The 15,483-nt window shown below is 37.0% G+C and overlaps 1 protein-coding gene across 1 annotated transcript in view; it reads left to right on the top strand.

Moving 5' to 3' along the window:
- Positions 1–2,038: 2,038 nt before the first annotated feature.
- The window catches only part of LOC107747126 (macrophage colony-stimulating factor 1 receptor-like), a 34,373-nt gene continuing 20,928 nt past the window's right edge, over positions 2,039–15,483 (top strand). Inside the window, 8 exon segments of the mRNA XM_016561552.1 lie at positions 2,039–2,106; positions 6,636–6,917; positions 9,491–9,778; positions 10,859–10,995; positions 12,212–12,308; positions 13,144–13,255; positions 14,343–14,542; positions 14,625–14,733. Coding sequence (XP_016417038.1) covers positions 2,058–2,106; positions 6,636–6,917; positions 9,491–9,778; positions 10,859–10,995; positions 12,212–12,308; positions 13,144–13,255; positions 14,343–14,542; positions 14,625–14,733 — 1,274 coding nt within the window. The 5' untranslated portion in view covers positions 2,039–2,057.

Genomic DNA, 15,483 nt, shown 5'->3' with positions numbered 1-15,483 from the left:
TAGCTTTTCTGCGTCAGAAACAGATAACATGTTCCGTAGCTTAGCAATGTTTCTGAGGTGGAAGAAGGCTGTTTTTGTAACATATGAAATATGATTTTTTGAAAGATAAGTTGCTGTCTAATATAACACCCAGGTCTTTTACTGTAGATGATGACATAACAGTACATCCTTCTAGTTGCAAGTTGTATTCTAAGAGATTCTGTGCACAGGTTTTTGGTCCAATAAGTAATACCTCAGTCTTGTCTGAATTTAATAGAAGAGCAATTCTGGTCATCCATTGGTCAACGCATTCTGTCAACTTGGATAGTTTAGAGATTTCATCTGGTCTTGATGAAATATATAACTGAGTATCATCGGCATAGCAGTGGAAACTAATTCCGTGTTTTCTAATAATGTTGCCAAGTGGCAGCATGTATATTGAAAATAACAGAAAGCCTAACACGGATCCTTGTGGCACCCCTTAATTTATTGATGTCAACTTGGATTTTTCACCATTTAAGTAGACAAAATGGTAACGGTCTGCTAAGTACGATCTTAGGGTGACCATACGTCCTCTTTTTCCCGGACATGTCCTCTTTTCGGACATAAAAATGCTTTCTACTGTCACCATTCATCGTGTGCGTTTTTGTATTAGAGCCCTTTGCGAGTCTGTTTTCTAAATCCCGCTCAAGCTGAATTTCTGACCATTATCGCCCGCTCCTGCAAACATTATATGGCATATTATTTTCACGCATCAGGAAGCTGCTATCAATATACAAAGTATTTAAATCTCTTTTGAATGAGCACTCGCTGTTTACTTTCACTTTCGATTTCACTATCACGCTCGCTCTGTGTAAAGGAAGATCAGATATTTGTCAATGAGCTCAGGATCTGTTGATCAGCAAATCATCCAGCATGGTCTGTCAGCCATCTCTCCTCTCATCCCGTGATCAGTCAAATCTGACTTTTACAGCTGGTGTTGAATGCATGCAGGGTTGTCAAGTCCACGTTTTTTCCCCCTTGGAATCAGGCTGCTTTTAAACTGTTGCCACGGATTGATTTCCCCCCGTGGGTTAAAGGTTTGAAATGTTGCATAAATCACATATGTTTGAAATACTTGTATTGAAACATTTTGCATGCTAAATATGATTGCTAGATGTTAAGTGAAGTGGGCCACTGGTAGGAAGCTTTTTAGCTGTGTTTATGATCACTATGCACAACAGTGACTGTAAAATATGTATTTTAGGTATGGAAATTACATATTTTTTGATATTTTGATATAATGTTGATATTTGGAATATGGTCATTGCGCTACTTTGGGCATTACTTTAACCACCAACCAACCACACCCCAGCCCTCCGCCCCGCCCGAACCCATGTCCTCTTTTTGGAAAACTCAAATATGGTCACCCTACATGATCTAAACCACTGTAATGCCTGTCCCTGAATACCAGTGTAATTTTTGTAGTCGACCTAAGAGTATGTCATGGTCTATATTGTTGAACGCAGCACTAAGGTAACATATTTTCTAAATATGATCAGAATATCAACGTGCGGCGTGCCTAATAATTATGCAAGCACTGTACAAGTCTTGTTTTCTGATAAAAATGATCAAATTTAGGTGAGTTTATGCTTAAGACAAGAAGAAAAAAACTGTCCATGGGGTAAGAAAAATAATCTTGTTGATTTTTCTGACCCAATTTTTTATGTTTTAAATGTAAACTTCATTTTGATCTGTCTTTCTGAAAACAAGATTTATAAATAGTCATTTTGCAGTAAATAATTCTTGATTTAAGGATGTTTAGATAGTTGTACTAGAAAAGATAAAATACAAAATAATAATAATAATAGGTAAGTGTGCTTGTTATTTTCGGTTTTGCTTAATTTTGATGAATGATTTACATGATATGATCTTAACAAAATGTTTATTTTTGATGTTGTTTCTAGTATTATTACACAGTCAGCTGATTTGCCACTGTTGTCATATCCTGTCAGACAGAAATGAGAAGTCTGTATTGAAAGACCAAAGGATCAGTCCTTATTTCCTCTGAAACGCTGAAGACTGATGAACGCTCGGAGATGTTTGCGCTCCTGCTCGTCTGTGGGATCCTGTTTGCTCAAGCTCAGGGTGAGAAAATCAGCACTTACCGATCAAAAATTACTGATGAGATCTAGTTCATTTTTTGTAACCATTAAATAACATTTTAATTACGACAGGAAAACTGGACATTTTAACGTTTTAGAAACATTTCAAAACAACTTTTCCACAATGTTCCAAAAAACATTTTTTTCCCAAAAAAAAAAGTTCCCATTAAGTTATGAAAACATTATTTGTGAATGTTCCCTGAACTTAAATGTATTAAAAATTTTATTTTTTTCTTCCATTTTATAATTTTGCGAATGTTACTTTTAAAAGTTCTCTGAGCATTCTGAAATGAGTAGTAACATTAGACAAAACATTTCCACAAACAGCATGAATATATATATATATAATGTTTTTGTGCTAACATTTTGAGAACATTAGCTTACTAAAAGACCAGAGAACTTTGAAAGAACATTCCTCATTAGCTGGGTAGTGACTCATTTGCGTCTGATTTGAATTATTTAAAGAGAAACATCTGAGACAAATTTGATACGTAAATGAGACGTAACACTCCATTAAATCTTCAGAAGTTTGAAAAGACAAATTTCTTTTCCAAAAATGTTTGCTGCCACATGAAGAATCATATGTACTTTTTGATTGTTTTTATGGACGTGAAACGGTTCTTGATCTGGTTCTTGTCTGCATCTCTGCAGACGTTTGCTTCTCGATGTTTCTGAAATCGGTTCTGAGGCAGATTTGACATGTTGACTTTTGTCCCACAAGTTCAGAAAATGATTACAGTGATAATGGTGCTGATATTCAGAAGATCAGGCCCTTTCTTTCAGAACATGCGACACAACTCCTTGTTCAAGCTCTTGTTCTAGTGTGTGAGTGAGTAAGTGAGAGAGTGTGTGTGTGAGTGAGAGAGTGAGTGTGTGTGAAAGTGTGTGTGTGTGTGAGTGAGTGAGTGAGTGAGTGAGTGAGTGAGTGAGTGAGTGAGTGAGTGAGTGAGTGAGTGAGTGAGTGAGTGAGTGTGTGTGAAGGTGTATATATATATATTTATATACACCTTGCTACGTGTACTGCGTTAGGCTAATCGAGATTTGTCATTTGCACTTATATATTGTTGCTCTTTTGGTAGTTTTGACTGCTTTTATTGTCCTCATTTGTAAGTCGCTTTGGATAAAAGCGTCTGCTAAATGACTAAATGTAAATGTAAATATTAATGTTGAATTATTGTTCAGTATACTCTTGCATTTATGGTTGATATGGATGAAAACTGTTGGATTTGGATTTACTGTAGTTCTTCTGCGCATTATAGGTTTGAGAGTTTATTTTCAACTACATAATTTATACTCTGAATCTAGTAAGAAATTCTTTCCTATAAAATATGAAGTCCAGTTATACTGTCCATAACGCCATAACTTTATTATTTTTTAACACATGATTCCAGCACTTGTTGTATGTCTGTGAGCACAGTGTGAGTTCTCTAAATATTCTTACTTGGAAAAATACAAAGGAATGAATAATTACAATAACATTGCATAAAAGTATTTCTGTCTCAGTATTTCTGTCGTTTTCCAGTACAAATATCTAAACATTCTTAAATCTAGATACATTTACTTGAGTTGCAAAATGACCTTTTTAAGCCTTTAAAATTGATTAAACAATAGCAGATATCTGCCAACAAAGTCAGAAAAATTTACTTATTTTCAGTTGGAATTTTTCTGACCCCGTTGGCAGATATTTGTTCTTGTTTAAATAATAAACTTACTTCTAATTCTGTCGTTTTGCATCTCAAGTAAATGCATCAGATATTTGCACTAGAAAATGACAAAAATACTGAGGAAGAACATCAGTTTTTGCAATCTACTCAAATGGCTTTGGGGAATTTTGTATATTGTAAATTGGTTGATTAATTGATGTTAAATTCTCAGTATAGCTTGTTGAGTTTGAATATGATGGGGGAAAAGTCTTAATGATTCCGGTTTGTGCGTCAGATGAGAAAGCAGAAGTGAGAGGAGGATTGGGATGTTTGGGCTGATTGCGCAGTGCAGATCACTGACTCCACATGTTCTCTATAGCTCAACACACACACTGCTTTCATTTCTCTTATCATTATTCACATTATCAAATTACCAATTTTGTAACTGACTTTAAAAAGTTATGACCAGTCTTGAAGAAAATAAATTAGATGACTAACTTTTTAAGACTAGCCTAAGCAGTTTATGAAACCAGCCTCTGATGTAAAGAGAGCCGATTTGCTGAAAATGTATTCACCCTCAGGCCATCCGAGATGTAGATGAGTTTGTTTCTTCATGGGAACAGATTTGGAGAAATGTAGCATTGCATAACTTGCTCATCAATGGATCCTCTGCAGTGAATGGGTGCAGTCAGAATGAGAGTCCAAACAGCTGATAAAAACATCTCAATAACCCACAAGTAATCCACACCACTCCAGTCCATCAATGAATGTCTTGTGAAATGAAAAGCTGTGAGTTTGTAATTAATACATAATCAACACTTTTTAAACGTTTGAAGCTTTAAGCTCTAAGAGTCCATATTACGTAAAAACACTTCCTCCAGTGAAAAAGTCCTTTTGTCCTCTCACATCAAAATCCACCAGCATATTTGTCTAGAACTGTTTTGGCTTCTAAACGGTGCTTGATCTGTGCATATTTCTCTCCTAATTCAGACAAAACAATGTTTTCACTGGAGAAAGCGTTATTATGGAATGGGGACTCATATTTTAGCAAAGATTTGAAGTTAAAAAGGTCTTAATAATGGATTTGTTTCTTACAAACACACAGCTTTTCATTTCACAAAACCTTAACTGATGGACTGGAGTGGTGTGGATTACTTGTGGATTATTGTGATGTTTTTATCAGCTGTTTGGACTCTGATTCTGACGGCACCCATTCACTGCAGATGATCCATTGGTGAGCAAGTGATGTAATGCTAAATTTCTCCAAATCTGTTCCCATGAAGAAACAAACTCATCTACATCTCGGATGGCCTGAGGGTGAGGTCATTTTTAAACAAGTATTCATTTTTGGGTGAATTATTCCTTTGAAGAAGTGTGTCATCATCTGGTCAGTCTTCTTTTCGCAAATACAAATCTGAAAGAGAACTTTGTAAACCGAGATATAGGTGGTCAGATTTCATGTGAAAACTAGTTTTAAATTAGTTAACCACACACTACAGTGAATGGTTTGTGGTTTTACTGCAGGAAAATTGAGATCAAATCTGCAGAATATGACACTTCTTCAGCTAATTCTGTTCTGTTTCACATACTATTTAAAAATACTATTCAATATAAAGTGTGCAGTATGCAGTACACTAGAGTTTGAATTCAAGTTGTCACCTTTATTTATAACACTTTGTACAATACAGATTGTTTAAATGCAGCTTCAAGGAAATATACAGGAAATAACAGTACTGCAAAATTCAGTTTCATTAACCTATTGGTAAAACGGACTAAATTTATGGATGTCTGGGTAAATGAGAGGTCAAGAAAGTGCTCAAAATGTCATTACTGTGAGTCATAAAACATTCATTGTTGCAAAATGATGAGAGAAGTTCTCATTTTGATCCATTTTTACTGAATTTATATGTTTTCTCTTTTAAAGAATATGGAGTAATTCATTAACCATACTGGATCATATTCGAAACACAAATTTCTAAGGCCTCTAAATGATGAACATGATCAAAACTGTGCTGCTAAACCTGTCACACACAATCTATTACATGCCTTCTGTTGTCTGATTGATAGTCAAGACTTTTTTTAGCAAGTAAAAGGTCTTTGAGTATAATTGTACAAACGTCCACCTTCATCTTGTGCTTCATGTGTCTTTTTGCTGTGAAATGTTTACCAATGTTTATAAAGTAAACATAAGAATAACTTTGATACTGCTAGTAATATTTCAAGATGCACACTTACTGGACTGATGCAACTTAGCTTTACTTGATTATCCAGAACTCATTTTTTTTTTTTTTTTTTTAGAAAAATCAAATGAGAGTCAAATATGATCATCTGGATTTTGTTTCCAGAACCTTTACTTCCACCGTTCCTCATTGGAGGAATGATCTTCCCAAACCTCTACAACATCTAAAATCTCATCTTTTGAGGAACGTTTATTTGTTTTGATCATAAAAACTGAAGCATTTAGATATCATCTTACTAAGACATATTATTGGAGATATAGAGTGACGTAATATTTATATAATTTCTGTAAGTATCTGCTATACTGTTATAAAGATCTCACTGATTTGCATTACAATCAGAATTTCATCTCAATTTTTGTCCATATAAATATCAGCATCTGCACCAAATTGCATATTTTTGCTTAGTTTGAGTCTCTGAATAAAACTGAGCTGTTTTTCCTCCATATTCTCACTATATCATATATGAGCCATAGAAGCCTGATGGATCAAATATGATACAACACATGAAACACAAATGCAAACTTTTTTCGTTCAATAAGCTGTTCCATTTAAAAAAAAAAATTTTCTGACTATTATTTCATATGTCAGGCTTTACAGGTTTATCTTTCCGTCTGTGTTTTGATTGGCAGGTTGGTCTGAGCCGCGGATCAGACTGAACTCTGGAGCTCCGGTTGGTACGGATGTGATTCTCGACTCCGGTTCTCCTCTTCATCTGATCTGTGAAGGTGACGGTCCAGTCACATGGTTTCCCCGACTGGCCAAACAGAAGCGTTTCATCTCCAAGGAAATCGGAAATGTCCGGAGTTTCTATGTGGATATAGCCACGGCGGATTTTACAGGAACTTATAAATGCATCTATATGAACGGAAATGATTCAAATGAGTCATCTTCGGTTCATGTGTTTGTCAGGGGTGAGTGAACAAACGCTTTCATTTCTGCTTCTGAACTAAACGTACTCAGTTACTAACGCAACCTCAGTTCCCTGAGATATGGGAACGAGTACTACGTCGCTAAGATGCAATGGGAAAAAGTCATTTTTTTCCGATACCGAAGCCTTTTCAATAACGCAGTGTAACTGCACGGCCATTGGTTTGTGCAGTGAATAAAAACGGAACCAATGGTGAGGTAGCGGAGCTGCACGAGCCTATGGCCACGAAGCCCGCCAGAGCCCGCCAATATGGGCTGGCTATATATCTGGCTATATAAGCCGGCATTCTGGCATAGGATCCTCAGGTTACTTTGTCTGAAGCGATGATACTGAGTCGTGCAGCTACATAGTACGGCTAGCAACGCAGTACTCGTTCCCGTATCGTATGTTCCCTATCGATACTTCACTTGTACTGCGTCGGTAAGACGCTATGGGGAACCAGTACAATCACGCCGTGCTATGGTAGAGGAGAGGAACGACTGATATGTGAACTTGCCTTAAGCATCCAAGGGGCCCAGAGGGACAAGAATAATAGGGTAAGCCCTTCATGTGGCAACGGGGTAAACTCACAGAGGTCACACCCAGCCTGGACAATCGTTCGAAGAAAATGTCATACAGCCTCGGCACTTAGGGAGGGCCGAGCGCGTACAAGAAGTAAAGCAATCCTGGTGAGTTTGAGCGTGTTACGGCCAAACCCTGCTCAGAGCTAGTCCCGCCTTCTGACAGGTGCGTGCCAACTATGCAGAAAGGACCCTAGCCTGTAAGGCAGGGACGTCTAGGTTGTAAAACCTAGCAAATGTGGAGGGCGAGGCCACGGAGGACAGAGATTCTCTCAAAGGCGAATATCAAGAATCGTCTGTGATGGGGGGCTATTTGGATATGAAAGTAGGCATCTTTCAGGTCCAGAGAAAAGAACCAGTCCCCTGGGCATACTTGCAAGAGGATCTGTTTCAATATAGTCATCCTGAATGGCAGTTTCATGAGGGTGCGGTTCAGGTGCCTGAGATCGAGGATGGGCCATAAGCCGCCATCCTTTTTGGGGACGAGAAAGTAACGGCTGTAAAAGCCTGACTCGCTCTGAGCTGGAGGAACCGTCTCCACGGCTCCTTTTGCCAGTAAATTCATCACCTCATTGCTCTGTACTGAGGTGGGAACCACACCGCTGAATCGCGGGGGTCTTTGAGTGAATTGAAGTGAGTAACCTCGTTTTATTATCCCCAAAACCCAGTCTGACACTCCGGGGATGGCCTGCCAGGCCTCGGCCCGCGTGACATGGGGTTGGATTGATTCAAGTAGTAAGACACCGCGAGGGGACACGACACTCGTGATAAGCGGAAGAGGAAATTTGCTTTCTTTTTGAGTATGTTTGTGTTTTATTTTGCCCGCTATCACAGCGGATAGGTGTGTGGGCGCTTGAACTGGGTGTTTGGAGGCATAACCGAGGCTTCTTGGGAGTGGTCTGGCTACAGCGAGACTTAGCCCCCTCCTCTTCCTGTCCCGCAGATCAGAATGACGCCGGAGGCGCCAGGTCCAGCACTATCTTGGGCCGAGGTCCCTAGCGTTTAGGAAATGGATAGCGTCTAGCCGAGCAGGAGCGCTGTCGAGGCTCAGGCTTGGGAGCTGGCTGGGCCACTGGAGGCGCAGGCTTCGCGGGCTGCTGAGTCTACGCAGACTTGGGGGCAGCTGGAAGCAGCTGCAGAGCTGGAGCGCTTTGGCAAGAAGTGTTGCATCGCTTGGGACGACTTCTGCGCAGCGGAGAAGCCTCTCTGTGTGAAAAGAGTGAGGCACGCGGGGCCTGAGCCGGGGTGACATCACTCGTCTCCGGGCACTGACGTCCTCTGCCCCGCTGTTTTTTCCTCACAGGCACCTGGGAGCGAGTGCAGAGAGGCGAGACTCATGTTCCCACAGTGTGAACACTCAGTCTCTATCAGCGCGGCTTCTGCGTGGGATTTACCCAGGCATGAAACGCATTCATCGTGACCGTCAGCGGAAGAGCGACAGTAACGTTGTGGCATTTGCAACAACGCAGAGAAATTTGCTCTTTTATATCTTGACGGATGGTGGCAGGGGATCGCTGAGACCGCGGCTGCTGCAGACGCTGAATCGGCTAGCAGGAGCGGCGAAGTCAGCCGAGCAGAGAATTCTTGATCCACTGCGAGGCTTGTCAATGGTGAAGGCTTCGAGTCTCGTAGAGCGAAGATCGTGGTCGTTGCTGAAGGAGAAGAAATCTGAGGATCCTGTGCCAGAATGCCCGCTTATATAGCCAGATGGCCCCGCCCATATTGGCGGGCTCTGGCGGGCTTCGTGACCATAGGCTCGTGCAGCTCTGCTGCCTCACCATTGGTTCGTTTTTTATTCACTGCACAAACCAATGGCCATGCCGTTACACTGCATTATTGAAAAGGCTTCAGTATCGGAGAAAAAAAGATTTTTTCCCATAGCGTCTTAGTGACGTAGTACAAGTGAAGTATCGATAGGGAACACGTTTTATAAATGTAGAAACAAGATCTTATAAATGCAGAAACAAGTTGAATGTTGAATCTGTGTTGGTTACAGATCCCCGAATTCTCTTCGTCTCACCCAGTACGTCTCTGCGTTATGTACGGAAAGAAGGTGAAGATCTGACGCTTCCGTGTCTTCTGACCGACCCCAACGCCACAGACTTCACCTTCCGCATGGATAATGGCTCAGCGGTGCCCTACGGCATGAACGTGACCTTTGACCCCAGAAAGGGCGTCCTGATTCGCAATGTTCATCCTGGATTTAACGCCGACTACATTTGCAGCGCTAGAATCAAAGGGGTTGAGAAAGTGTCGAAGATATTCTCAATAAACATCATTCAACGTGAGTTTCATTGAAACCCATGTGTGCTTTCATATGAATCAAAGGACAAAAGCTCCAGACTGAAACATTTTGGAATTTTGTGATTTCACTGTTTCAAAGACAAACATTTTTGAATTTCAAACCGTTGAATTCACAAAATTCCAAAATGTTTCAATTTATTATTATTGCTGAATGAATAATGTACAAAAGGGTTTGCCAAACTGGAGCTGATGAATGCTAATAATCAACAAAATCAAATGTCAAATTAAAATGAATAATTTTAAAAATTAAAAATCAACCAAAATAAAGAAATAAAGACATCAGAGAATTGTGTAAACTATGTGTTGTTTAATAATTGAAATATTAATTTAAAATCTCTTAATACTATTAAATCTGACCAATATAGTTAAATATATAGATATATTAATATATAAATATTAATTATATTTATATTAATTATATATTTATATATTAAATATACAATTAACACTACATTTAATAATATTATTAAATATACAAGTAAATATTTTAGATCAAATGGATTTGGCCGACAAAAAGTTTGGGAATCCCTGATGTACAAGATTCACTGCATCAAAACTGTAACAAGATATTAAAGTTAATAAAAGCTACTCATTTATTAACTCAATAAATAATTGTCTAATCAAATGACAAACAGTTCAAATTTTAAGAATAAGAATAAATTGAAACATTTAAAAATTTAAAAAGGTTTTCAATTTATTCTTACGCTGAATAAATAATGTACAACAGGGTTTCCCAAAATAGACTTGATGAAAAACTAATAATCAATTAAATTGTAAAATAAGTAAATAAATAGTTTGAAAATAAAAACAAATAAAAATGAAATATTTTTATTTGTTTACCTACCTGCCATCAACCAACACCAAAGAACCATGAACATGTGAATGTGTTATTGAAATATGAACTTAAAATTTCATGGGACTTATGTAAATATTGAATATTTAATGAAAATGTATTCATTATATATAACAATATTTAATTAATATTATCATTAAATTTACCATTATGTACCATAATAAAAGCTACTCATTTAATAACTCCTCTATCCTTTTTTTTATTCAGGATTACGTTTTCCACCGTACGTGTTTCTGAAGAGAAGCGAGTATGTAAAACTGGTGGGAGAGAAATTTCAGATCAGCTGCACCACAAACAACCCCAACTTTTACTATAACGTCACATGGATGCACTCCTCTAGAAAGGTACGACCTCTGACCTCTGGGCTCAGTATCACATCTGATTCTGGATAAAGTATTTAAAAATTAAAAATATAAGGACTCCAACAATAGACTCAAAAGTCAATGGTATCTTATTTAATTGGCCTTTAAACTCAATTTTTGGGAAACAGTTTCTTCAGGTGTGAAATTATAATAATAATAATAATAATAATAAAAGAATACATTATAAATATACAATTTAGTATACAATATACAATATAAAGTTCAGGATCACTATGATTTTCTCTTTGTATACTTTTATTCAGCAAGGATGCATTAAATTGCTCAAAAGTGGCATTTATAATGTTACAAACGATTCTATTTCAAATGTTTCTTGAGCAGCAAATTAGCATATTAGTATGATTTCTAAAGGATCATGTGACACTGAAGACTAGAGCTGTCAAAAAAAAAATCAAATTTCGAATTTTCGTTGAATTAAAAAAAAAAAATCCACATTCGAGTGCAAAAACGTTGCATTCGAATTGTAGGTCTACGTCAGCCGTCAGGCAGCCTTATCAGTGATGCACGAACGAAATGCGACGACATTGTAAGTGTCATTGCATTTTAATGCTTTTGTTAGCCTATTCAGTTGAACCCACTAGATGCGGCGCTGCTAAAAACATGTCTCAAGACTTTATGGCAGTTTTTCCCCATCCCACTGTATCTCATGTTTTTAAATGAAGAAAGTAGCCTACTTTTGTGATTGGTTTTGGGTCCTTTGTATTAAACTATACATACATGCATGGTGCTGGGGATTTTTTTTCTAATTGTTTAAGCAACTTTATTAATTATATAGGGTTTATAAACATTATAAACATTATTTCATTATAATGAAATTATGCGAATTATTATATAATTCGAATTTTGATAATATTTAAGTGGAAAATTCGAATTTAGTTTTTCAGTCATTTTGACAGCCCTACTGAAGACTGGAGTAATGATGCTGAAAATTCAGGAGCAGCAAATCAGCATATTAGAATGATTTCTGAAGGATCATGTGACACTGAAGACTGGAGTAATGATGCTGAAAATTCAGCTTTGATCACAGGAATAAATTACATTTTATAATATATCCACATAGAAAACACTTACTTTAAATAGTAATAACATTTCACAATATTACTATTTTTACTGTATTTTTCATCAAATAAATGCAGCCTTGTTGAGCAGAAGAGACTTGTTTTTCTCGGTTCATTCCCAGCTGCCCCGTGCAGAAGAGAAATCGATGATGGAAGGGGATCGGTTGGCCATCGAGAGCCTCCTGATCATACCAGCTGTTCAGTTGTCTGATTCGCCAAGTTAAGCTTCACCAGCAGCACTTATAAACAGACACGTCAGTTGTAAAAAGCAGAAGTTAAATTAACCTTAACATTTATTTTAACATTTTTAACATTAACATTTTATTTTATTAACATTAAAAAAATACCCAATTTTAACATTAAAATCAAAACTTGTATCTGTTAATATTATTTAATGAACCAGAGATAACATGAACTTACAATCAACAGTTGCATTTTTAAATGGAAAAATATTTCATATTTTTAATTGTATGTATTTTAACATGTATTCAGTATGTTTTTTTTAAATATTTATATTCATTTATTTAATTTTTTTATATTCCAGATGAATGTTAAAAAAAGGTTTAATTAATCTTAACATTAAAATCAAAAATTGTATCGGTTAATATTATTCAATGAACCTGAGATAAATGTATTTAATCATTGTATTGCTCATTGTTAATGTTAAGGCAATAACTAATAGGACCTTTTTGAAAAGTTTGACCAATTATTCCTGAAAAAAAGTGCTCTAATTTGTCTAAATCATCTTTTTTCTTGTGTCCATACATTTAAAACACAGTAAACATGGACAATTGTACATGTTCATAACAGGAGTTAATATATTTTATATAACTTTGGACAGACAAGGTTAACACACAGTGTTTGCGTCTGTATTTTCAGTTCCTTGTATACTTGGGTCTGTTTACTTCCATTGGAAATTCATTACTACAGCTTGAGGAATGAACACATTTTGAGGAAATCAGTGCTGCTGATAGAGCTGAACTTTCTGAACCCAGAACCTGTAGACCAGAACAACATTTCCTTCTGCAACATTAAAGCTGATTTTGTTTCACAGCAAAACCCGTAGCGACGGTGAGATGGGAGAATGTCACGACTCTGTCATGCAGGTCTTATGGATATCCAGCTCCCAGCATCCTCTGGTATCAGTGCACAGGAATCAGAACCACGTACGTCATTATTAGACATCTGACACTGACAGCCTGTTATGAGCTCAAAACTATTCTACTTTCGAAATGCACATTTTTGCTTTTATTGTGAATGATTCATCAGTGCACATTATTCCACCCAGAATATAGAAACACGTTTCACCATCTAGTCAGTTCCTCAGGTCATTCCCTACATCTTTTTTAATTAGAAACTCAGAAAAGCAATCAATTTCACTTCTGTAATCGGATGCGACCATATTTCAACCTTTTTCACCCTATTTTAAATAATGAATCATTCAGACTCATTATTATTGGGAAGGTTAGATATTTTAACCTGACAAAAGTTTTTCATTTACTGATCTCACTCCATAGACACATATGCTGTGCAACATTTAACATATAACCAGCAAAATAAAAACTCTTGTACAAGAGTACAATCTTTTACAAGAGTGAAATAACACAAAACAAGACATGAACAGGCAACTCAAACAGCAGCTAATATTGTCTAATTTGATGATGCATTTAAAAAAAATCTATAAAAACTCTATTTCATCAGCTTTAACGCACTTAAAAATAACAAAAGCAGTCGAAATCAAAAATGTTCAAATACACCATTTAATGCACTTGACACTTTGCAAAATCAGCTTTTTTCACTAAATCTGTCCTTTACTATGGCTGTTTGGATGCAGTAAAACATATGCAGCAGAAGACATCTGACTCAGTTGCATTTTCTTCAGTCAGGATTAGGCATAAAATAATGTCCTACATGTAGAAATGGGCTGAGAATTGAACGTGTAGTTGTAATCTGGCTCAGAGGAAGACAGGAATTATGTGTTTGTGGTGTTTTTCCACTGATTAAGGGAGAATACAAGACTTCTTCACTTTACAGATGCTCATCGAAAACAAAAATGCTACAAAATGCACATATTTAGCGAGAAAGTGTGACGTGCTCCAGCAAAACAGACACTATATTTGGAATCAGCATCTCAAAATTAGTCAGAAACAAGTATTGGATTTATTTGGCAGATAAGATGCAGACCAGTGTAATTAGTTCAGATTCTAGATCGTCTGAAAGACTTTGATTATTGCGGTATAATGTGTTCATCAGCTGTCCAGAAAACTCCACGGGACTTCAGCCCATCCAGACTCAGACGCTGGCGTTACAGAAGGAGCCGTATGGGTCGGTGGGTGTGGAGAGCGTGCTGAGCGTGCTGAGCGTGGGACCGTCCAACCAGAGGATGACCGTGGTGTGTGTGGCCTTCAATCTGGTCGGACAAGGCAGCGACACCTTCGCCATGGACGTCTCTGGTAAACAAATGCTTCAGACTTTAAAAACCATATGAACTCATCTCCCTGGTTTATTGATCATGCGAGTGTGTTTTTGTCTCAGATCAGCTCTTCACAAGCGCTATGTGTGGATCAACAGTCGCCATGGTGGTTCTAGCGCTGCTGCTCATCTTCATGATCTACAAGTACAGACAGGTGAGTTCATCTCAGCTGCTTCTAACTTCAGCCAAACTTCATTTAAAATTAATCCACACCTCTTGGTTTTTCACACTAGCTACACATCAAAATTCAGTTTAATCTTTAAATCATGTTGCTGTGTTTTTTTCTTCTTTATTTGTTTTTTGTTTGTGAAGGATTCATCAAGCAGGTTACGCTTTTAAAAATAAAGGTTCTTTATTGGTATAGATGGTTCTACGAAGAACCATTAACATCCACTGAATCGTTCCATTGGTGAAAAAAAGGTTCTTTAGATTTTTAAATGTTCTTTATGATAAGAAAAATGGTTCTTTTAGGAACTGCTAACTGAAAGGTTCTTTGAGAAACCAAAAATAGTTCTACACTCTTACAAATAAAGATTCTTCGTTGGCATTGATGGTTCCATGAAGAATCTGTAGCATTAATGGCATAAAGTTTCCATTCCACAAAAAATTCTTTGAGGAACCAAAAATAGTTCTCAAATGCAAAAACACCGTTTTGGAAACTTTATTTTTAAAGAGCGTATAAATCTCAGTTCCTCATTCCTACTCAATTCATTAGGCATTCATTAGGCATTCTGCCTTTTATTTTAATTCTTATTTCTCTGTAAATTATTTTTGGAAAAAATTTGTCATTTGTTTTTTTCCCCCTCTCTTTTTCTTTTCCCAAAATATATATATATATATTTTTCCCCAACAGCCAAGCTGTTGTTATATGCTACAAAGGCTGCGTTTACACTTTGCATTAACATGCGATCACCGTGATCT

The sequence above is a fragment of the Sinocyclocheilus rhinocerous genome, unplaced genomic scaffold (assembly GCF_001515625.1).
Source record: "Sinocyclocheilus rhinocerous isolate Xijiao unplaced genomic scaffold, SAMN03320098_v1.1 scaffold168, whole genome shotgun sequence".
NCBI lineage: Eukaryota > Metazoa > Chordata > Actinopteri > Cypriniformes > Cyprinidae > Sinocyclocheilus > Sinocyclocheilus rhinocerous.
Note: the sequence above shows the minus strand (reverse complement) of the source record. Positions and strands in the feature narration are given on the sequence as shown.